Genomic DNA, 25,767 nt, shown 5'->3' with positions numbered 1-25,767 from the left:
ATGCCAGGCACGTGTATGACCTGTTCGTGGCCATCAAGGGGAGGATGCTCAGAAAGAGAGGATACCCAGAGGAAGGAATACTCTCTTTGGGAAATATTGCTTCTCTAGATATGGACACGTGGGGGAATGGGAGGTTGAATTAACAGCACAAACTGGTGACTCTCATTCCATCACTTGTTAATGGACTTAATTAACCAGCCCTAAGGCATTCCAATGTGAGGCAACTAATTTCCTTGAGAGGATTATTGGAATCACAGCAGGATTCTTGCTCAGCTTGCATCGAGACCAGTGCTGCCTTCACAATAGAGAGCAGCTGTACATCCCCATTCCACATCCGAGCAGGACGGCCAAGTATGGCACAGAGGTGATAATGCCGTAGCCAATTTCTCCTTTACACATGTTGCATTAAATCCACCTCCAGCAGACTGCAAAAAGCATTTATGGGTACCAAAACCAGTAATCCTACAGTAGTCTTTTACATGCTCTTACACGCTTTTGTATTGCTCAACTTGTTGAAGTTGAATGCAGATAGAACAGAGGTATCAGGTTCTAGGGATTCATACTTAGACCTGGATCACCGCTTGGAGATGCAGAATATGAGTGAATAAACCGACCTGGTGGAGGACACTTTGCATGGTGCACAAGACTATTAGTGGTCTTGTCCTGAGCATCTTGATTCTCAACTTCAGTACCAAACACCCTCTCACGGGCTTCGTTCCCCTTCTCACGCTCACCTAGTTGTGCACCAAAACAGAAAATTGTAAAAGATCCATGAAACAGTAGGATGAGACATGTTCTCATTAGATTGCACAGTGAAGCACATTAAAGCCAGACCTATTGGCATTGAAAATACTTGTTTTACGAATGCCACCAGTCTAGATAACTACCAATCTAAACCGGTGCATAATGTGTGCTGTGATTGCAGGTGGTGGACACCTACACTGATTTCTGCGGACTACGACTTACGTTTCATCATCAGACTTTAACCCAGAGCAAAGGAGAAAAAAAGATATAAAAGGGAAAAGATGGGGAAACATAAAGATGGTAATACGATGCAAAGGGAGAAAGCAGCGATAATACGGGGACGGAAGCATAGTCGGGGCGAAGAAAAAACATTAAATGGATTCAGGACTGGTAAACCTTTAAATTGTTCTTCAGCAGCCACAGTATTCAGCAGCACTGGAAGCAGGCTCTTAAAGAAAAGTGTACATCTGCACTTGTTCCTTTTTTAAAAACAAATTATGCACTAATCTTAATGTGCTTGTTCGATTTTTTACATCATATTTCATTTTACTTTGAGCAACTTGTGCACATCGGGAAACCAGAAACATTAGTTTTTAACTCTTGTCATTTTCGATCTATCTTTCTATTTAAACGTATTTGTTTAAACCTGAAAAAGTAGGCTTTTATGGGCTCTAAATGTTGACACCGCCCCTTCAGAACCGCAGCACGTCTCCGCGGAAAGTGAAACTCCAGTCACCTCTTTCCCAATAAAAGGTGGGAGCCACTTCACCTCCAATGCACGAAGGTTCCACTAGAGGGGGCTCCTCGGCTGGATTTAACCTGGCAGCTTAAGCAGCCTGGCCACAGGCAGCAATTAGACTTGCACCTTCGTACATACTGCCCCAGGAGCTGTGCTGTAAACCCCTTTAATATTTCATCCCAGACAGCGCCGGCATTCAGCGCCTACAGTGTGAGCCTGCAGCCTCTCCGCGCTTGGTAAACATGAGGAAGAAGTGGACCCTGGGCTACTCAAGAGGCATCGTGTCCTCTGTGCTTCTCCTGCTTTTCCTTGAAGGATGCAAATCAGAGCAAGTCAAACGTAAGTAGCCTTAATCAGGCGTTTTCTATGTCTGTGTGTGTATTATAAATGACCTGACCGCATCTGCAGTGCAGAGGGAAACTGGCAAAGAGACCAGCCGGGAGGGGGGCATGACTAGACAGCAAGTGGGTCCCTTTCACTCGGAGCACAGGCACCTCGCGGGCCTCTACTTAAAAGAGTTTTTAACTTTTTGGGGGGTAATTCTCAGTTTTAACACTTAGATGAGAAATTGTAAATATTTACACATCAGTTCCAGGTTATTCTACTTAAAAACGAACCAAACACTGCCAAACTATACTACAAAGCGCTTTTGTAACGTTTAGAAATGGTAAAGACTGAAAAAATGTTTATTTCAGTACATAAACACACACGCAAATAGAATCACTTATGTATATATTATCATTTGATTGATAAAAAAAACTACGTATGTACAATAAATTATATATATACATATGTATACATATATATGTATACATAAAATGTGCATTTCCGTAGATAGTCAGACAAATACATAGCAAGAGCTGTGTTTGCATCGCGAATAACCTCCATTACAAACAGAGAGGTAGTGGAACGGGGCCGCAGAAACATCCACGTGAACATTTATAATTTATAATTTCAACCATGAACTACTTAATGCTAAGATGAGCTCAGAAAACTACGGTTTTTTTGTGGGCTTTGCTGATTTGAACATATTTTGATATCTGCTTTTTTGCTCGGCTTAGATGTCATTGTCCTTAGTCTTGCACAATGCAGGTATCAAAAGCTAATAATGTGCACTCGTTATCACAAGTAATGACATCACATAACACAGCAAATATTATCCTAATACTTATCTCAATATTCATAGAAACATGCATGTTTTTAATGAACACAAATGTCAGTTTATTTTCTATTTTCCATATGTTGTGTGGGCTGACCCGTGGTGTTTGATAAGCTTTTGGCTGTAAAAGCAGCAATTTTGCAGATACATAGATATATTTCAGATGCAATGGTCAGTGAGGCCAAACAGGCAGATTCACTAGCACCTTCGTAGATTAATTTATATTAATTGCTGGAAAAACAGCATTTAAAGTGAATCTGCAGCAGTTTGGTAGGTCAATCCGAGGCGGAAGTGGGGAAACACGCGATGCGCTCACTCCAGGTCTCACGGTGTGTGCATCTCCGAGAGATGCTCGTACTGGCCTTTAATCATTACTGCAGCAATGTTATGTGATCTGATTAGGCGAGAAAAAAGAGAAGTCTTTCTGGTGCATTATGTGTTTTGGGTTAAACGTGGTTCGTTCGTGTCTCTTCCAATAGGCCCATTCTCAGAATTAATCACGAGTTGGCTAGCACAAATAAAAAACATAAAATTACGCAACCATATGTGTTATTGCTTAAGGAACATAATTACGCAGGTTGGTTCTAATGAAAAAAACAGTGGTTTACATTTGAGTACTAATCTATTTAAATGGTATCCGAGGAGGGGTCAGAATGCGGCCTGCTGTGTAAACTAGCTGAGCGTGATTTTAAACATGTTTTACGTTGCCCAGAACTCGTTAACATGAGGCATCGTTATAACCTAATGAGTGGTAATCGAGCTGTGAGTTTTATATCCAACCCCATGTCAGCAACAGATATGCAGGATTTATGCGGTTTTTAAAGTTCAATGCGCCCTTCATGGCTACTTTATTCATGCACCACACATCATATTTCTCTTCTCTTTCTGTGAGTTATATTGTTTTGTTGAGCCGCGTTATTGTGACTTTTATCATCCCGAATAATTACATCTGAATAATGCTGTGAAATGCATCTTCTGCCCCATTGACACGAGTGCAGTTCTTCTGAGACATGCGAGCACTTTCTTAACAACTGTGAAGCAATAATGCAGGAAAAGATGCTATTAACTTGTGCTTATCGGCGTGATGCGAGTGATGCAGGTGAGACCGGCCCAGACGCCTTGGGTGGTACTTGAGAAGCCGCTGTAGTCGCACTGGTAGTTTGAGGGAGGCAGAGGGGGCGGCCTTGCTTCACGGTGTTGGTGATGCCCCAAGTGAACACAGGTGAATAGTTTGACTAACAGAGTTATATTGCTGCTACATGTCACAACACCCCTCGGCACCACGTATTCTACGTGTGAGGGTGAGTACAAGCGAGGGCTGCTACAGGAGGGTGTAAGCAGTCTCAAGGGCAGTGCTTAAGTTGTAAATAAACACGTGCCGGTGCCCACAGCTCTCCTGTGAAACACGCGGCTGCTGCAATTAAATGTGCGAAGACAGATCAATAAGAGCGGGTATGCCTAAAGCCAACTCTGGCTTCTTTAATACATTTACAGCCCCTCCCCGCCCCTTCAGCTTACTCTTGCAGCTTTCTGCTTTCTCCCTTTGTGAGGCTTTTTCGTTTTTCTCTACCTCCATCTTTCCCATATGTGTCTTGCGCTCACAGCAAATGCCTGATGCAGAAAACTAAGCGCCGGCCCTCAAAAATAAGTGCCGGTGCTCTGCACCGGAAACCACCGGATCAAATTAAGCGCTGCTCAAGGGACAGGAAGAGGTGCTAGGGCGTGGAGGGGGTGACATGGGGGGCGGTAAAGGTGACGTAGGACTAGAGAGACAGGAAATGATTAGACAGCAGTGGATCGACTGTGAGGCAGGGACTGAGAGAGAGGAGACAGCACAGAGAGACAGAGATGCATGTTACACTGAGAGATGAAAGCGAAGTGGGCAAAATATGACAACACACAGGTCAGAGAGATGATAGAGCACATAACGGAGGGGTGGCAGATCCTGGGACAGAGAGGGATTAAAGAGTATCCGATCAGATGCAAACACCGGGGTCAGAGAGGGACGATGGAGCATAAAGCAGAGGGATATGGAAGGGAGGGATGACAGATCCTGGGAGAGAGACGTAGAGAGAGATGGCAGGACCTGGGGCAGTGAAGACCATACAGGAAACATCGAAGAGAGATGATGCATTGAGAAGAAAGTGGAAGATAGTCTGCAAAATGGGGGTTGGAGAAGGGACGTGATCGTATTAAGGATTTTGGGGGGGCCTGTGCCTCAGGTATTTTGGGAGGCCCTGTTCGGAGCAGCTCTGAGTTTATGACCCACTTTCAGCTCTTTCACGCCCTCTTTGGCCAGATCACTGACAGTGCACAGGCCCACCGTCCACTTTCTAAATGCGTTTACATCTAATATTCAGGGACAGTGATGTTTATTTTCAAGGTCGTGACACAGCAGCAGGTCACTCATATCACTGCAGATAGTCTCTGTGACACGCTCCCATTTCTCATATGTGAGGTCCTGTTTTGGTCTCAAAAAAACTTTTTTATGGGTTGCACAAAACATAAACACAAATTTGTCTGCAAAATGTCTGTAATAGGCTCATACAATATTCACATTAAAAATACATTAACGGAAAATGCTATTTACAACAATCCGTTTAAGAATTATTTGGGGTCATCAGGGTCAAAACTATCATTAGAACAGAGCTTACTCTATCAGCCCCCCCCCCCCCCCCCGAAAGACCGGGGTCCTAGGCCAGAGCCCGCTATGCCCATGCCTTAACTATGCCCATACCTTAAAACGTTTCTTGGTTGGGGGAGTGGGTCATAGACCTCAGAGCAGAGGAATGACACATCTGTGAGAGAGGGGGGCTAAAGAGTAGTGGGGTGCAGATGGAAATACAGGGGAAAGAGAGATGACAGGCCCTGAGGCAGAGAAAATGATACACGAGATGTCAGAGAGAAGATACACAGAGACGAAAGTGAAGGAGAAATAGATGAGAAAACAGGCAGTTAGAGAGAAAGAGAGCAGAGCCTGTGAGAGAGGGAGGCAATAGAGCACCTCTGTGGGTCATGCTATGCGGTAAATAAATTGTGCATGTGTGAGTTGATAAATTGATAGACAAGCACACTGGCAAATACAAAAATATCTAGGGCCAGATGGATCAAACATTTTTGCGAATGCGATCGAAAAAATGCATTTTGGTATGTAACAAGTCCAATTTGTGATTCGGTAACTTGTTACCGAATCACAAATTAGATTTGCGACTACATACAAATTAGGTATTAGGAAGGGGCGTGTCAAGGGCGTCCCTGCCTAATACTGAATCGCAGAGATATGTATGATTGTTTTGTGACCGTGAATGTGGTCGCAAAACGATCACAGTTACCACCAATTTCAAATTGGTGGTAACCCATTTGCAAAGAGGGAGGGGTCCCCAAGGGACTCCTTCCCCTTTGTGAATGCATGCAAAGATGATTTTTAAGAGCAGGCAGTGGTCCAAGGGACCACTGCCTACTCTTAAACAATGAAAAGAAAACTTTTCATTTAAAAGTTTTATACGCATCCCGATTTACTTTAGGGAAAACGGGCTGCATTTAAAAAAAAAATAAAGATTGTTTTATTGAAAAACAATCACAGACATGGTGGTCTGCTGAGCCCAGCAGGCCACCATCCCTGTGATTATAGCCACTCGCAATGGCTCGCACATTGCGACCTACCTCATGAATATTAATGAGGTAGGTCCATTTGCAAGCCCTTGCGAATTGCAGTATGAAACTCCTGGAGTTTCATACATTCCAATAGCGATTACTTAATTGCTATTCGCTAAAAATCGTAATCAGCTAAGCGCTATTGTGAAGAATGATACATCTGGCCCCTAATCATTCCAGCTTTGGAGTCAAAAAATGATGCAGACAACAAGGTTGCTGCCTGAAAAGAAGTGCAGCCAATACCTGGTGCCTCTAATTTCAACATGATCGGTTTTTGGCTATATGTGTGTGCGAGATATTCGGTGTGATTCTATGACTGAGTGCATGTGTGAGTGTGTGTGTTCATTTCGATTCACTTACCTAGACCTTATTTAATAATGACTCACATTCATTTCTGGGAATATATATCTCGGTCGCCACAGTTTCATTTGAGAGACCATCATTTCTGCCTAAATACTGCATATTTCATTTTAAAGAACACCATGCATGCCCTTGCAAACACATTGCAACGATATGCAGTTTTATGTTGAGTCGAGAAAGGGATTTCCAAAAATGCAACTGAGAATTCAGCGAAGGCCATTGCCACTGGAATTATGCGATTTTCGGGCACGTTTCCCGCTTACTTAAGGGTTGTCCACATTTGCCACATAATTCAGCATCTGCTGCATAATCTGCAGATTTTAACAAAAGCAATGGTTTCTCACTTAAAAGGATCAGAAGTTAATAAAAACGGTGCTATCCCTGTTGCCGCAAAGTGGGAGACCCTTTGAAAAGGATGACAAGTCACCTTTCTGTTACTTATTGCTATATTTGGGTGTTTAACTGGTACTAATGAGGTAACACTTTTGCCCAAACAATGTTATGTTTAAAAAAAATGTCAAAATAATAAAGTCATACTATCACGAAATGTGCCGAGTAAGGAGGCAACATTTGCCTTGTTGCATAATTTAATGAACCCTGCCGCATCATATGGTCCTCCCATGCCGCATAATTCTAGCGGTCGTGGTCAAGGCCAAAGGTTTTCCATGGACTGCATGGCTCTTCTTCCTTCGGCCATCCCATACAGTTACCCAGCAATGTAAACACGAAACGCCTTGTTTTGATTAACATTGCAATGTGTGTGGCGGACCCCTGCAGACCACAGCAGGCATGCGCAGAAGAGGCCTCGAGGGAACAGATCACTTGTGTAAAACTGGCTTGAACCATCTCTGGACACTGCACACATGATCAGACATCAACGCATGTTGACTCTAAACTTTCCTTTATCAGCGAGAGCGCAAAGCGACTTCCACGTTTTGTTTTTACTTTTTAGGGAGATCAGGACCCCCCCCCCCGCCCCCCCCCCACCTCTCTTACCTTGGTATTTTAGGACGACAGCGGTCCAGATTCTCGTCCTTCCCAGAATGCACTGCTGTAATTCCCTTTCCCTCGGACGTCCTCAGAGGCTGATATCCCATCTTCAATTCACGTCACGTCACCCAGAACCCCGCAGCCCGCCTGATTCTGGTTTCATTAACGAATCCAGACTCCATTCACCTCAGAACCCTTCCTGTCTGCATTTAAAACCACACTCTCTTCAAGGCGCTGTTCATGTTATTGAGCGACGGACTTACCTGTCCCACATTACACCCGGCTCTGCTTTTAGACCTCCTACCCTCTCAGGCGTCTGCGCTCTCTGATTGCCTGGAACCTGCTCTAAAATGTACAAGGGCTGTGGCAGGACCTTTGTTAGCTCCCTTCCGAAGCCCGGGGCTGTCTTCCACACATCCGTCAACCAATTATTTGCTTCTTTCTCATAAGCTACTGGAAAAAAACTTCTGTTTTCTTCCATATCAGATCATATCAGATGTATGCTTCTGCACTCACCCCCTAGCGCCGCGACATCTAATCCCAAAACAAAAGCGCTTTATAAAGTTTAACCACATCCAATCACAGCAGGTACCTGCAATGTCAAACACCCTGTTGAAAGGCAGAGACTGTCAATGGACATGAACAATCGCGAGGCAGCGAATGACCGCAACAAAGGGTGGTTGTCAAAGCTGTATATGCTGCAGCTCTTGATACCACCCCCATCACCTCAGAGGGTATTTTTTGAGTTGTTTGTTCCCTTTCAGCGCATCTTCCGCGCTTATCTTTCAGTCATTGAGTTTCTTCGGCTAGGACGCGGCGTGGGCCATGGTGCTCTCAAGTCTCGACAGCAGAAGAGAAAGTGTTGCTAGAGACGACCAGGACAGCGAGGACACTGTTTCCTCCCCGCCAGCAGGGGGCGCCCTTGGGTTTGCTTTGATCCAGGCTTGTGTAATGGAGAAATGGCCAGGATGCAGGAGAGTGGGAGGCTTGGGAAACCAGCACCCACGCTCCTCTAGCCCCTTGTTTAATCGAAGTAAATTATTACATTTGAGTTTCAGTCAGTCGTACGAATCTCTTGGTCCCGCTGCCACGGTACCTGCCGCACCAAAGATAGCTAGGCCCATGATCTGATATTATGCAGCCGTATCTGGAGGCATCCACTCCAGGAATCTGTGTTTGATCCCATGGTCATAGGCTCAAATCCTGGTGTGTTCATCCTATCATCCTTTTGAAGTCGATAAAATAAATACCACTAAATTGGGTAGCAATTATCATATTTTTTCTGCAATGTTACATATTTATTTAGTGCCACAGACTGTGCCTGAATGTTCGATAATTATATGGTACCTGCAGGTCCGGCATTAGGGAGGGGCAGTGTGGGCAGCTGCCCGAGGTCCACCACTCAGCCCACCAACATGGGGCTCCTCACCAGGGCGACACTGCCAGGCCATGGTACCACACCAGTCCTCTTGTGCCCCCCTCTGATCCAACTGAGAGAAAGGTGTGTCACTGGAATTGGATCTACAGGTAGGGACCCCCTTAAGTGGGCCTCGCAGCCATGGTGTAGTCTGGCAAGGACTTGGGGAGGGGACCCTTCCTGTGGTTGCAGTTGCAAGGAGACACATTCCGAGGGTTTGTCCTGCAGTCAGTCATGCTGGCCATATAGATGCACCATGGGACACCCAATGATCCGCAGATTTGCTCCTCCTTAGTTTTAACCCTCTCAGATGATGAGCAACTCTCACACCTTCAGCCCCTTGGGAGCTGTACAAAAAGTGTTTTTAGATGACTGAGAGGGAGGGCCTGCGGCTCAGGAGGACTTTGCACAAAGCTAACTCAGGAGCAAGGTCATCTATAGAGATGCAAACAGTCCTGAATGTGTCACGTTGTATGCAAATTAGAGGGGCCTCCCATATTCCCCTTCTCGTCAAGGTCCCCAAAATCTAACATGGGCATAAAATGGGAATATTCAGGGAATATTTATGTACATTAGTATAGTGCTGCCTTTTCACAAAAGGGAGATGGCTGTTTTGAGGCAACCCACAAAGTTCTGTAAGAGTATGTAAAAAAAGTACTCCTGTAGTACTAATACGTGTGTCTTTTGTGTGCCAGAAGTTGCAATGCAGTTATGTATAGGTGATCAGTTGCTGGTGGCGGGAGAGTGAGTGCACTGGTGTGGTGAACTGGGAACAAAACAGTAAGCAACAGTGGCTGATTACACAGTGCCACAGACACACTACACAGGTTCATCAGACCTGGCTAACAGTGGCACAGAGCAACAGATATTTAAAGTACTTAATGCACGACCGAGCACTGGCCCCAAATATGTATTTCAAAGAGAGCCCCTGTAGTATACAGAGTGCAGAAGTGTGGACTGTGCATCCTACCTCTGAGCTGTGATGCTAGGTGTCCATACTCACTTTCAGTGCACTTTGGAAGGGCTCTAGTAATGATCAAGGCAGCTTTTACTGCTCCTATTATAGCTTTGTAGAACAGTGCAATGCATGATTATAATCATCCTCTCTAGGAGAAGTAAAATGGGTAACAAAACATGCTGTCGTCATGTTCAAACATTCTGATTTACCACGCTTGCACTGATGATTTCATATCCTTGTTATGGCCAGAAGGGTCCACCAGACATGCCAAATCACACGGTGCCAGCAAGTATCGCATGATATCGGCTTCCTTCACACGGTTACCAAGTGAGCAACCGATAACAAGGGGTTACACAAAAAATTAGCTGGAAGCCACTGTAAGGAGTGGATTTCCAGCTTGTTTTTGGAGGCTTTTCACAGCTGACATCTGTTAAGGGTGTGAAAATTCCACAGAACATCGGCACCACTCTCACCAAGCTTGTTTTCTGGAGGAAGGGGTTTGGTGGTGGAGAGGCAGAAGTGCTTCTTAGCTCTGGGCATGAGGCCCTGCCCACTCCAAACCCGCTCCTCCTCCCCCTCCCCACACAGCAACATTTTTTAAGTTAGGTCCTGTCCACATATCGTGCATACGGTACGTACGGTGTACAGAGCTTACCGGCCTCAGCATGAGGCAGAAAGCACCTACATGGCACACAGATGCTATATGGTGTAACCACACCTTCTTCATACACTGTTTATATCCTTTAAAATTTCATCACATGTAGCACATTAAATCATAGCATTCCTAACAAGACTCAGGACGTCTATTGAAATCATTTTAAAACAGTGTGCTTGGGAGAGTAGGAAGTTATAGTTAAATTAGTGAGACTAGCAAGTTGCCAACAGTGTATTTGGAGGTGGACGAGTCACAGTTTTTTAGGGTAATGCGTAAATTATTATGTTTAAGGTATAACTATTACTTTAGAATTTCAAACGCTTGTGTAGTTTAAGTTTAGTTTGTATATATCAAATAAATACAGTTATAGCAATCTGAAGGTGGTGTGTAAATTATAAATTTAAGGTATAACTTTAGCATTTGATTTTCCAATGTTTGTGTAGTTTAAGTTTTCTTTCTATGAAAAGAATAAATTGAGTTTCCCTAACTATAACTAATCTTCAACCTCTGTTTTTTAAAGTTATATTTCAATGTTTTTTATTATTTAATAAAAAAGTGTTTGAAATCTTAGAGTGTCGCTGTGTGGAGTGTCATTAAGTGGACTGTCATAGAGTACAGAAGAGTTAAGTAACATAGAGTGTAGTGTCACACAGTGACAATGAAGTTGAGTGGAGTGGCGTACAGTGGAGTGGCAGAAAGTGGAGTAGCATAGAGTGGAATACCATAGAGTGGAGTGACGTAGAGCCATGTATTGTGGAGTGGCCTAGAGTGGAGTGGTGTACAGTAGAATGGTGTAGAGTGGAGTGTCATAGGTTCAAATAGCATAGACTGGAGAGGCATAGAGTGGAATACCATAGAGTGTAGTGGTGTAAAGTGGACTATCATAGAGTGGAGTGTTGTAGAGTGGCGTATAGTGGAGTGGTGTACAGAAGAATAGTGTAGAGTGGAGTGGTGAGGAGTGGCGTTCGGTAGAGTGGAGTAGAGTCAAATAGCATAGCGCGGAGGGATGTAGAGTGGAATGGCATAGAATGGAATGATATAGAGGGAGATAGCGTGGAATAGCGTAGAGTGGAGTGGCAGAGAGTGGAGTGACTTACAGTAGAGTAGCGTAGATTGTAGTAGCATAGAGTGGAATAGCATATACTGGAGTGGCGTAGACTGGAGTAGAGTGGAGTAAAGTGAAGTGCCGTATAGTGCAGTGGCATAGACTAGATGCCAAGCACTAACCTTTTCGGCCCACGGAGACACAATGCTGACACAAGTTGCTTGTTCCCAACTCCACCTAGACATTGCATGCCTCCCACTTGTACATGATCAGCACATGAATGTTCCGGAGGAAAGGGGATGGTTGAGAGAGAGAGAGAGAGAAACATGGACGTCACCTGGGAGGACCAGGGGGACTAGCATTCATTTATGAAGAGCAGATATGTCGTAGAATGAATTATAAATTGAGTCAAATAACACTTTTCATGTAACCGATATACTAAAATGACTCTACGCAAATACCTGTCAGGGACCCCTTTCCTGTTTTGAAAGGCTCCGCCCTCTCTCTAGAGATCTTCAAGTAACAGTATGGAGCCTGCAACCAGATACAATGTTTAGCCTTCTATACTATCTACATGCAGTCACACCTTGTTCAAAGTCAATGTGGCCCCACTGGAAGACCTAGCTAAAATGTTCCAGAAATTCAGTGTACGTCTTGCTCGTTGGGTCTTGATGAGACTTTCTCAAACACAGTCACACTCACAATCATAGACATATAACAGGCAATAAAGAATGAAAATCCATTCTTAAGTATTTAGATTTCTCAAATATTCAGGGATTAATCAGCGCAGCGTGTTAGTATTGCATAGAACACAGTTCAGTGCTTTAACCACACTGAGAGCATAGGATTAATATATTAAAGCTCACTTTGGTATGTAATTGGTGTCATCACTGTTACATCACAGTGACAATGTGACAATTGAATATGGAATTAACAGACCTTTGATTCACATTTTGAAACTAGCGTGTGCCAAGCACTGAGTGTTCTTTACCATAGGCAATGATTGGTATCACACAAATGGTACATAAAACTCAACTATAACAAACATGTTCATAGTACATTGTTAAAATAACAATTGTCCAACATGGGCTCAGATCTGTACTATCATTGCAAGCTAACAACAATGAGAGTTATTGTCTGGCAGACAGCAAGTATTCAAGAAACCAAGGACTCTGAGAATAACATGCCCTTCTAGAGCGTGCTGCCCATCTGAACATCCGGCAATCAACTATCAAAGGTAACCAGTAATAAGCCTTTCAAGCACATGTAGGGCGTTACCGCCTTTTATGATGCTAATCTTCTTGATCTCTTTTTTTCTAGGATCAGCTTCTGCGATGCTGGGCTGTGGAATAGATGCTCCAGGAACAAGCGCAAAGGAGCAGAGAATCCCACTCTGCATCTGAAGACCTCTGACAGCAAGTAACCACCTCAAGACTAGTGTGGCTTTAAATACATGCTGCACCTGGCCAGACCTTTGATTCACGTTTTGAAACTAGTGTGTGCCAAGCACTGAGTGTTCTTAATCATAGGCAATGATTGGTATTGCGAAAATGCTACTTAAAACTCAACTATAACAAACATGTTCATAGTACATAGTTAAAATAACAATTGTCCAACGCGCGCTCAAATCTGTACTGTCATTGCAAGCTAACGACAATGAGCGTTATTATTCAGCAGACAGAAAATTTTCAAGTAACCAAGGACACTGATAATATGCCCTTCTCGTGCGCGCTGCCCGTCTGAACATCTGGCAATCAACTATCAAAGGTAACCGGTAAGAAGCCGTTCACGCAAGTGCAGCGCATTACCACCTTTTATGATGCTAATCTTTTTGATCGCTTCTTTTCTAGGATCGGCATCCGCAGTGCTGGGCTGCAGAATAGACTATCCCGTAACAAGCGCAAAGGAGCAAAGAATCCCACTCTGCATCTGAAAACCTCTGACAGCAAACAATCACCTCAAGACGGGTGTGGCTTTAAATACTTGCTACACCTGACCACACCAAGTATGAGTCACCTGGCCACACCCAGTCTGAGTCATGAGGCTTCTGTACCTGGCCACACCCAGTCTGAGTCAGGACAATGCCACAAGCTCAGGCAACAAGTTGACACATGCCCCATATTCCTGTACAAGTTCTAAAACAGGCATTGGCTCAAGAAAACATTTCTCAAAGGTAACAACAATCATTGGCCCATGCAAGGGCAGGTGATTTGCTTACGGGCACTCTTTACTAAATGCCATATGTGGGTTCTGGAGCATATTCGGGTTTGCAGGCCCGACAATAGAGTGACATAAAGTGGAATAGCGTACAGTGGAGGGGCATACAATAGAGTGGTGTAGAGTAGAATACTGTAGAGTGGAGTGACAAAGAGTGGTGTACGGTCAAGTGGTGTTGAGTGGAGTGGCGTATTGTACAGTGGTGCAGAGTCGAGTTGCATGGAGTCGAATAGCATAGAGTGGAGTGGCATAGAGTGGAGTGGCATATAGTACAGTGGTGCAGAGTCGAGTGCCATGGAGTCGAATAGGGTAGAGTGGAGTGGCATAGAGTGGAGCCATGTAGAGTGTTGTCCCCTAGGGTGGAGTGGCACACTGTGTAGTGACATACAGTGAAGTGATGTAGAGTGTACAGTGAAGTTACATAGAGTGGAGTGGTGTACTGTGGAATAGTGTACGGTAGGGTGGCATAGAGTGGCAAAGAGTGGAGTGGCTTAGAGTGGAATAGAATGAAGTAGAGTGGCATAGAGTGGAATGGCATACAGTGAATAGCATAGAGTGGAGTGGCGTAAAGTGGCATAGAATGGACTGGTGTAGAGTGGTGTAGAGTTGAGTGGCATAGAGTGGTGTGGAGTGGTGCACCGTATATTGGGGTAGAGTGGAGTGGTATAGATTGGAATAGCATAGAGTGGAGTGACATAGAGTGGAATGGCATACAATGGAAAACTGTAGAATAGAGTGGTGTAGAGTGGAGTGGCATACAGTGGAGTGGCATAAAGTAGAGTGGTGTAGAATGGAGTGGCGTAGAGCGGAACTGCATACAGTGGTGTGACGTACAATGGAGAGGTAACAGAGAAGAGGCACAGACTGGAATAGGGTAGAGTAGGGTGGCAAAGAGTAGAGTGGCGTGGAGTGGTGTAAATTGGAATGGCATAAAGTGGAGTAATGTGTTGTACATTGGAGTAGCATAGAGTCGAGTGGTGTGCCGTACCATACAGTAGAGAGGGGTGGCATGTCATAGAGTGGTATGTGGTATAGTGTCTTAGAGAGGAGGAACATAGATTAGAGTGGCATAGAGTAAACTAGGATATCATATATTGGCGTAGAGGGGAGTGGCATGTCCTACAGTAGAGTGGCTTGTAGTGGAGTGGACTGGTGTGTAGTAGAGTGGAGTGGTGTGTTGTTGAGTGGAGTAGTGTGCAGTGTCATAGAGTGGAGTGACATGTTGTTGAGTGAAGGGGCGTGTGAGGGAGTGGCGTGTCATAGAGTGGAGTGGCATGGAGTGTCAGAGAGTGTCATAGAGTAAAGGTGACTGCCATAGAGCGGAGTGAGGTGTCATAGAATGGAGTGATGTGTCATAGAGTGGAATGACATGTCATACAGAGGTGTGGAGTGGCATGTTGTGTAGTTGAATATTGTTTAAGCAGAGGTAGCGTAAAATGGTTGAAAAGGTTTAGATATCATGTGCCAGAAATATATATTTTTAGGTATAACAGGTCCTAATTTAGTAGATCTAAATTATTTAGAGCAGTTTGAAAGTTATCGGGCCTGATTCACAAAGGTAAACTTACATTTTTGTGAAGGTTTACGATTGTTTGCTATTGACAAAGCTATTTTACGAGTAGTAAATTTATGACTGCAGATTTTCTGCACATAATAAGATAGGGCAGTATTTTTATGTAAGGAGACCTAGAAGTTGTAAGGATACTATTAATAAAATGGCTTTGTAAATAGCAAACAATTGCAAACTTAATAAGGTTACCATGGTGAATCACGCCCATAAGAAACAAAAACTTAGTGATATATTGGGCCGCAGTATCCCACAGTCATTTTGCAGTATAACGTCGTACATGATGATGACAAAACAGTATATCATTGGCTAATGACTGCACTTACAAAAGTCAGCCATATTGTTTAGACCACACTTATGCTGTATTCTGGCTTTTAAATGTAAATATCATGCTCTACTGATTTATAAGTGTATAGAAAGGGGTGAGTCAGTTTATTTAAGTGAGTAAAGGTCAGTAAAAGTTGTTTTATTACTTAATATATTTTAGAAAAAGCTTGCACAGTACCACAGTAGTTCTATATTGTTTAGGTGAGTTCTGGTAAATATAGTGTAGTAGATTTTTGTATTAATTTTTACATATTTAATTTTTTGCACTATTTTTTTAAGTACACTGTAATACACTAAATTTCCCCTTATAACCCAGAACGCAAACTAGGTGTGGTAGAAGCAATATTTTGCCCTTCCAAAACTGAAAGCGTGAAACATAGTCTAGGCCACACTTAGGGCCTGATTATGACCTTGGCCGATGGCATACTCCGTCACAAACGTAACAGATATCCTGTCCACAGTATTCCAAGTTCCAGTATATTGTATGGAACTTGTAAAATAGCAGGCGGGATATACGGCACGTTTGTGATGGAGTATTCCATCCTCCAAGGTTGTAATCAGGCAGTAAGTCTGTGTTTTGGGTTTTAGAGGAAATTCTGTGTAGTACAGTGTTTTTTTAAATGTTTTACATATTTGATTCTTTTTTAATTTGTTACATTTCACTACACTACACAATATTTCCCCTTAAAGCCCAGAAAGCAGAACTTAGAATGCAGACTAAGTGTGGTCTAAACAATATTTTGCCCTTTTAAAATTGAAAGTGTGAACTATACATGAGACCACACTTAGGGCCTCATTATGAGTTTGGCGGGCCCAGCAGGAAATTCACCATAACATTGGCGCCGGCTCGTAATCGAACCAGCAGCAGTGTTGCATGCGTCAGGTGCATAGTGTATAGTGCGTCGGGTGTAATGCCAAATGCCAAATGCATGGTCAGTGCAGGGGCCCCCATGGGTCCCCCGGGTCCCAGGCTCCGACAGCAACCGCCATGCAACAGCTGGCGTACACGGGGTCGTAATTCCCAGGGTAGCGCTGCTAGCAGCGCTGCCCTGATGAATTAAGACCGCTGCCACTGACAGGCTCTCGGTCAGCCTAAAAGTGGTGGTGCCGGCGGTCCGACGTGGCGCTTTTGCCACGGACGTAATGTGGAGGTTGGACCTCCACTTTGGCGGCGGTCCCACCGCCACCGCGAGTGTGGCGGTCTAAAGACCGTCACAGTCGTAATGAAGGCCTTAGTTTGTGCTTTAGGTGTTTTGGGGACATATATTGTAGTACAATGTTTTATAAATTTTTTACATATTTAATTCTTTTGTTTCATTTTTTCAGTACACTGTATTATATATTGTAAAATACAAAGGAAATGTAAAAAATTAAAGTCCTTTAACATAATGTAATAGTGTTTGTTAATTTTTTACATATTTAATTTTGCTGTTAATACTTTTACATACCACAGTACTCCCTAGGTAGTACCAGTGTACTCTGTTACTTTCTTAAAAAAATATATACAAATATAAATAATTTCCCCTAACTATTGCCACTTTAAAAAAGTGGCATTAGGCCAGAACACAGCCAAAATGTAGTCTAAAAAATATGGCTGCCTTTAACTTTTCTAAAGGCAATCATTAACCAACCGTGTACTGCCTTCTCATCGGCAAGTACCGCACTATACCTTGAAAGTGCCACAGTATACTGCAGCCTCATATATCACTAAGTTTCTGTGCCTTTTAACTACTAAACTACTAAATGGATGGATCCTTTTCAGACCATAATCTATACTCCTGTCAAATTTCATAAAAATTAATTTGTTGTCGCTATGTCTGTATAAAAAGTCTATGGAAACTGTGTAGGTGGAAAAACATGTTTTGGGACTCCCTTTTTTCTTTGCACCCCCTAACTATTAACCACAAAAACATTGCACCATCCGCCAATGTAGAAAAAGCGATAAGTTTCTAAAGTTTTGTGGAGATTCATCAAACTGGAGTCTATGTATAGAGAAGATAGTGTAGGAGCATCTAGTTCTTGAGACTTCCAATTGGTGGAAACTATTCTCAGGGACTCTTTTAAGTGTGAGGTAAGTCTCAAAGAAAGCAGATGAGCTGAAGCATCTTCGGCTGAAATACAACCTTTAGACATTATAACAAATAGTATGTTGCTGTACTGATTGCCATACGCCTTGTGAATGCTTCTGCATGGCGTTTTCATTGTAAATAGCACCATATTTCTTAGTATTGTTTAATTTTTTTACCATAAATAATTTTATCCTCAGAAAAAGGGTGGCTCTTCCCCTCCTTTTCCCTGCTCAACTGCCATGCATCACTTGTTAGGGCTGGCCTAGAGTCAGCTTTAGCCTGTTGCCAGTTCTCTTGTATTCAACAAAAAACACAATATGCAGAGAAAGACTTTGGTCAGCCCCCTCCATTTGTTTTGTTTGTTAGAGTGCCATTTACATTTTATATCAACTCACAGCATAGCATATATTAAGTGGGGCATTTGGACAGCCCCCTACAGCCGTTAGTTTGTTGCTAGCGCCTTTGACATTTTGGAGCAGTCCAAAGGGCAGCCATTTGATGATTAGAATGTTGGCTATGAATATTTTGTAACTTTATATCAGAATCTGTACTGGAACGGGGTGGACATTAAGAGGCAATGGAGGTTGCCTAAGGAGATAGTATACTTTCGTGTGCATCACCGATAACAACGCAGCCTCACCCTTGGCAAGTCCATGACTGTGGCGGCTGGACTCATGGGAAATGGCTTGAGCTCGATGAGGAGTAAGCAGGGGCAGTTGAGTCCCTGTGTCTCCCACTGCCCTTTGCTGCCCCAGGAGTGGTAGGTGTCAACAACAAGGAGCTATGACTGTATTTTTGAACACTGATCAGTCTACCAAGCTCCCATCACACATACAGTGGGCAATTCATTATTCACCCGGGCAAACCCCAGAAGCCTTCACCATATCCCAGGTCCTTCATTACCATGCTCCCATTGAACTCATAGCAATCAAGCCACATGATTTTGGAGTTGCTGTCCAAGGCCTCCCTAGCCCAGTGGAGTCCCGCCCCCTACAGTCCCAGTGCCTTGGCAGTACTAACAAAGGAGTGAAAAACCATGATGTGATTCAACTTTTTTTCCTTGGTGTTTCACTGCCTGGAGCTTTCCTGGGATGCTGTTTGATTCTGGATTTTTATCGTGCTGGCCACATGCACACCTGCCTTTTATGTCCTGTTTATTTATTTTTGTTAACTTTCTTTGTAGCATGCAGCACTCTTCCCGCTGTCTTTTTCCTGTGCAGCCCACTCACCTCTTCCAGCCCACTAAGATTTAATGACATGCTTTCCAGTTTCTGCTTTGTTGTTGACGTCTCTGTCACTCTTCTATATGTCATACAGAAAAAGTCAGTTAAAGACTATGGAAAGGTCCAGTGGTTCCTACTGGTTTTGTAATGGATTGCCTGTGCACATTTTTCCCATATGAATTACACAATGTACTTTTGTTTTGAGTCAATCTCATGAGTCCAACAAAATAAATATACATACCAGCTCAAGTGCTGATTCAAAGCTAGAGACAGTAACACTTTCTAAAGAACGCCTGTGGTTTTCCAGTGTTCAGTTTTTCATAGTTCAGTCCTTTCTGCTCTTGAAGGTCTAATATATCTGAGTATACACGTTTGAGTAGCCACGATTTTTATAATTATACTTTTCTTACTTCCTATTTTAATGGTTTTACTTTTTTAAATCTAGTTTTCATAAAATATTACTATGTGATTGTCTTATTAGACTCAAGATCCAAGTTTGTACAGTGGTGTTAGAGTCACATGGTAAAGTATTTGTTTCAGGTCCTAGATGGAGGAATCAAGATTGTTGATTGTGGCTCTAGGAAACCTGTGTTCTAATACTGACTTTCCCCGGATTATAGCAGTCTCCATACTATGACACCAGCCTACTGGACTACGGCAACGCCCTCTACGTAAGAATCACCACGCACCTCCTACAGAGACTTCACACCGTACAGATTGCCGCAGCCAGACTCATCCTCGGCCTTCCCTGACAGATCCTCATCACACCCCACCCCAGGCAGCTCCACTGGCTCCCCATACAAAAGAGATGCTGTGAGAAAACAGGGCTGATTGCAGAGGCCCCCTAACGTTTTGCCCCCCTTTTTCACTTTTTGCTGTTGTTTTCCTGACTGATGGTGCCCTGGGTACTGCTAACCAGTCTCACGGCCTGTGCTCTGTGTAAAATGAGTATGCAAATTACGCTAATTGGCTATGTCAACCTACCTATAAGTCCCTAGTATATGGTGGGGCATGTAGGTTTAGGGACCCCAGCATAAGAGGTGCACCCATAGATGCACTACTGAGGTGCCCAGTGTAATTTTAAAAACAGGCCTGCCTTGATGGCTGCTTTCAAACTAAAGTTATATGCAAATCAGACTTTGGAATTAAAAGTGCTTCCAAAGTCTTAAAATACCTTATTTTTACATATAAGGTGTGCCCTAAGTGCCCCTAGGGTTGGGTGTCGTGTAACTATAAGCAGGGACCTTATAAAACTTGTTGGTAAGGTAAAATAGCCAAATTTGTTTTCCCTCACTGTAGTGAATGGCTTCCATAGGCTAACATGGGGAGATGTTATTTTAATGACTAGAGTCCCCATAGGAACCAGATATTTCGAGTTTGGTATCAAACCGATTGCTATAATAAATCCCACAACTTGCCATTGTTGGATTTAAAATAACTAGTTCAGGGAAAGAGTTTTAGAACTCTACCTGAAAGTTGTCAACTTCAGCTCTGTAGCGCCCTTCTCTGACTGGCCAGCCTCGGGCATCCTGGCCAGGCTGCCTTGATGAGGTGTAAAGTGGCCTGGGCTGAAGACAAAGGAAGTGCATGGGGGAGGAGATCTGCCTGAGCAGATGGTGTAACAGAATAGGGGGAGAGCAGCCAAACTTGTCTTCAAAGAAGGGAAGGACATTTGGAGCAGTTCAGGACCTCCCCAATTTCCTGCAACCCCAGACAACTAGGTGCCCTCTTGATTAGATTAGGAGAGGGCAGGGGAGGGCTGTATTAAGGATTTTTAGCCACACTAGCGGGTGGGCTCAGCCAGACCTAACCTCCAAGAATCAGTTTCAAACATGATGGATTTTTGAAGAATGTTGCTCCTTGGGACTGACCTTTGCCACACTTCCCAGGAAGTGGTCATCCAAGGCGGTAGTGGCATCCCTGTGATTGGACAGTTGTCACCCCTGCTTTTCACCCCAGGAGTAAGGATAAATAAGGCAGATCTGGGTCAACACCTCAGATCCCTACAAGGAACAACATCATAAAAAGAAGAACTGCCCTGCTGGACCCCTGACCCGCACTGGGACACTGTACTCTGAAAGACTGAACCAGCTGCACACTTTTGTGGCTTTACCACTACAAGGACTTTGCCTGTCCTGAACTGGTTCAAGAAGTGACTCTCTGCTTGCTACAAGTGAAACATAGCTAACCAAAGTCCCCTGCATCAAAACCTGAAGGAACTGACCAGCCGACCAGTGGCTAGTGGAAATGTTTGGATTTGGACCAAGTGCATTCTGTGAGTTGGAGTCCTAACCCTCAAGGAGCAACTCAGAGCTTATGGAACCTTGGGGTGAGCTGTGGACTCCTAAAGGACCTTCAAAGACCTTCTGGAAGAAGATCCAGAAGTTTGGAAAAGATTGGAGGACTTTTGGTAAAAAGTTCCATAAAGGGACCGACCCGCTGTTGAGAGTGAAGACGGCTTACGTCGACTGTGACCGGGCCGGACTAGTAGGTACGTCCCGCTGAAAAGCTCTGGAGCCCCGGACTTCCAGCATTTCACCGGGGGCTCCTGGAAAGGCAATCCGACGACGTCGGCTCAAAATAGGCTTGCTGTGGAGGGTTGAGCGACGTCAGAGAGAAAAAGCTCCAAAAAAGTGACAAAGTCTGAAAGTAAAAAGTTGACTGGGACTTCCTGCACAGCGTATCTGAGGAGGGTTCCAGGGATGTCGGATCAAGATTCAGCTTTGGACCGGACAAGGATTTCCGTCCTGAAAAATTATCTAAGTCCGAAGGTAGAATTCTTCACTGAGGTCTCCTGCGACGTGTAACTGAAGAGGGCTCCAGGGAGGTGGCACCGTATTGGTAACTTCATCCTGCTGAAGAAAATCTTCAAGAAAAAGACTAAGGCCCTCATTATGACTTCAGCAGTCTATTTCTTAGATCGCCAAAGTCACGCCCGCCACATGTTGCCAGTATCCTTACCGCCAGGGATTTTGTGGCGAGGCTGCCGCCACCGAATCCCTGGCGGTAAGGATTCTCCAAATACCGCGGGTGGTGATAGTTGGACCGCCGGATCAAAGGTGGTCAACCTTCGGCCAGGCGGTCCCACCCCCTAGTGGTACAGGTGGTGAACTGGTTGTGATGCAGCCAGTTCACTAGCGATGCCATAATTTGTCGGTCCTGCACCGCCATGCTGTCGGCGGTCTGGCCGCCCCCACCGGCGTGGTAGGGCAGGACCGCCAGGGTCATAATGACTCCTTAAGTCCAAAGTTAAACTTTTGACCGAGACCTCCTGCTTGCTGTAGCCGAGCAGGATTCCATTGCGGTCAGTCTCAAACTTTGACTTTGCCCCAGTCTAGTGCGGCCAAATGACCAGATTAGCGCTTTGAGTTTCTATGCACTAGAAAACATTAATTCTTTAAAAATTCATATCTCCAGTTCCCCTTATCAGATTTTAATCGTTTTGGTGTCATTTTAAAGATAAAAATATAATCTATTTTTATAAATTGGTGCTGTATTTGTAATATGTTTTGTGTTTTACTTATTTACTGTTTTGTGAGTTTTAAATGTTTTACACACCTGTCTCTTGAGTTAAGCCTTGTCGCTTGTTGCCAAGCTACCAAGGGTTGAGCTGGGTTTAATCTATTGAGACCTAACTATACCTAAGTGGAGGTTAGTGTCCTATTGCTAAGCGTAGGTACTTACCTGCCCTTATCAATAAACCACTTTCCAACAGATGCCAATTCAAGCTGCTGACCAGAGCACACAGGGCTTACACATCCAAGGACTAGCGTACATTAACCACCTCCTGAACTTCCACCAACCGTCGAGAAGACTATGCGCTCCTCCTTTTCACCTGCCTACACTCCCTGCAGCTACCAAAGCAGAAGTGGAGGGCGATCCTTCTCTCACGTTGCAGCAAAAACCTGGAGCAACCTCCCCACACACCTCCTGACCATCACCTCACTTTTTCGGAATTCCAAATGGCCCTCAAGACCTGGCTGTTCGAATAAGCCTCCGGGACCTGCAAGCACCTGGATACCCTATCGGGTGATTAGCCACACTTTTAAAATCCTGATTAATTGATTGATGACACTACTACACGCCTAGAGGCGCTGGTTATCCCTACTTTGCCCACCTGTTTCTTTTCTAGCCTATTTTTTCAGGACTGGGGAGTGAGTCCCAGAGTCCCACAATGTATGCCATCACATCTTTGCTGATGTGGTAGCAGCCAATCAGATCTTATTATTAGATCTGTCAGATCCTCTGCGGCATGATATGTATGTATACATTTTAAACTTTAATTTCTCAAAAACTACTGAATGTGTTTACAATAAACCACAAAAAGCATGCTCTCTGGACCAAGATCTGCTGTGCTGAGTCTAATTTTCCTATGGAAAATGATTTGAGAAACTCCCACCCTCCCATTTGACAGATCCTTAAAATGGTGACAAAGTTCTATGCACACAAAACAATTTCTTATGGAAACTTTGTTGTAACTATCACTACCCAGTGGCGACCGACAGTGAGCAATTGAGATGTCTATCTATCTATCTATCTATCTATCTATCTATCTTGTAAGGTTTGTATATTTTAAGTTTGGTGAGTATTGAATGACTAAGGAAAGCTTTCCTACCCTAAGGGCTAACCTTTGTTTTTTCCTTTAAATTAAAAAAAAAAATATATATATATACGTATATATATATATGTGTGTGTGTATATATTTATTTATATATATATATATATATATATATATATATATATATATATATATATATATATATATATATATATATACATATATACAAATATATGTGTATATATATGTATACATATGTATGCATAAAATATGCTCTTTTCAAGTCACTGAAAGAAAGCAATACATACGCTGTGCTTTACGTAATTTAATTAAAGACAGCTATAAACTCTGAGGCAGTTCAGCACAAGCTTTTTTCCACGGGTAAGCATATATATGTGTGTGTGTGGGTGGGGGGGGTTGTGTTACTATCTTTGTGGGGACTTAGGTGTGATGACACACTCATTCTGTAAGTACTTGTTTGCACTGTGGGGACCGTCTTCTAAATAATTAAAAATGACTTCAGGAACATCTGTGTCAATTTTTCCAACTTTTTTAAAAATTGCTTTGTAGGAACCTGTGTTTCTTCAAGTGTGCAAATCGCGTGCTGACCTCATCAGAGGTCACCTCCAATCGCGCTGGAAGCATGCTTTGAACAAGTAGTTCTCTCCCCTGTTTCTTCATTGGTTAGAGAAATGACTTGTGGAGTCCATATGGGCTCAATGCTATTTCTAATGCCTTTCAATACTTTATATAACTCCTTCAACCCATTTCATCCAATCTTTCGAATTTAGCCTTTTCATGTATGCAGACAATACATAAATTATATTGAAAATCTCATGGGACATCACTTGTTGCACCCTCTGACTGCCTTATTATTTGTACAAGGTTGATCTGGGGCATAGCTTAGTCGGTGAGATTAGGGGTGTGAATAAAAAAACATCAAAAAACTACAACTCATCCAGAATGCTGCCGCTAGACTCATTCTCCCAACACCTGTGGACCCTTCACTGGCTACCGGTCGAGAAGCGAATCACCTTCAAGCTACTCACCTACACGTACAAGGCCATACACATCGCAGGACCAGCCTACCTGAACCACTGCGTCTCCTGGTACACCCCAACAAGATCCCTCTGCTCTGCCCAGATGGCCCTGGCCAACCTTCCCTCACATCTGCTAAACCACCGCTGGAGGATGATCCTTCACCTACATTGCAACAAAGAGCTGGACAACCTCCCCCTGCACCTCAGACAAGGCTCGTCGCTCACCATCATCAGGAAGAACCTCAAGATGTGGCTCTTTGGATGAGGCCCCTTCCCCCCAGTGCTTTGAGACCCTCACTGGTGAGTAGCTGCGCTTGAAAAAAACTGATTGATTGATGGATTGAATCTCCAATTTCTCAACTAAAATATCAGTGGGCTGCGAGGTGAATGACCAAGATTTGGGATGGACTGCTCCCAGGAAATGCAGTGTCAGTACAGATTTGCATTGGGTGGGCCTCGGAGGCTGAATTTGAGTATGGTAGACAGGTACTTGATTGCAATACCGATGGAGTACCCTGTCTATCAAACTAAAGGTCTGCCCACACGATTTTGTGTCACACAGACAGCAAATAATACTTTGGTGGAGTGAAATGTACTACATCAGTGTAAAACTCTCTCTGACGGCCCAACAGAGTATGCTTTTTTTACTGCCCATCTTTCCCGGGTATATCCTGGCAGTGAAGAAAAAAAATTACCCTCCCATAGGGTGGGGGTCATTAGTTGTTTTATTTTTTTTAAAAGCAAATACCACTATGGGTGTTTGCGTTAGAAAAAACCAAAACACTTCGGAATTGTTTGACTGCAAGCCATCATGTTTGACAGAGCTCTTCTTTAAATGTTTCCTACACTGACCGGAGCTGCCATGATTGTGGTGCTTGCCATTTGTACGGATGTCCACAGGATCGGTGAATATCTCTAAATTTAGTGGGTGGAGTAGGCAAAGTCCTCCGCCACCGCATTTGTCTTTACTCCTTCTGGCAAATCAGTTCCTCTGTCTAGACTGGCACAGTGGGCAAAAAATGATGGTTTGCAATGCTACCCAGAG

General features: G+C 43.7%; 1 protein-coding gene across 1 annotated transcript in view; it reads left to right on the top strand.

Annotated features, from left to right (window-relative positions):
• Nucleotides 1-1,491: 1,491 nt before the first annotated feature.
• The window catches only part of CHRDL1 (chordin like 1), a 632,262-nt gene continuing 607,986 nt past the window's right edge, over nucleotides 1,492-25,767 (top strand). Inside the window, exon 1 of the mRNA XM_069211416.1 lies at nucleotides 1,492-1,822. Coding sequence (XP_069067517.1) covers nucleotides 1,726-1,822 — 97 coding nt within the window. The 5' untranslated portion in view covers nucleotides 1,492-1,725. The remainder of the gene's footprint in view (nucleotides 1,823-25,767) is intronic.

Source organism: Pleurodeles waltl, chromosome 2_1 (assembly GCF_031143425.1).
Source record: "Pleurodeles waltl isolate 20211129_DDA chromosome 2_1, aPleWal1.hap1.20221129, whole genome shotgun sequence".
Lineage (NCBI taxonomy): Eukaryota > Metazoa > Chordata > Amphibia > Caudata > Salamandridae > Pleurodeles > Pleurodeles waltl.
The sequence above is the reverse complement of the archived record's forward strand: the minus strand, read 5'-3'. Positions and strand labels throughout refer to the sequence as shown.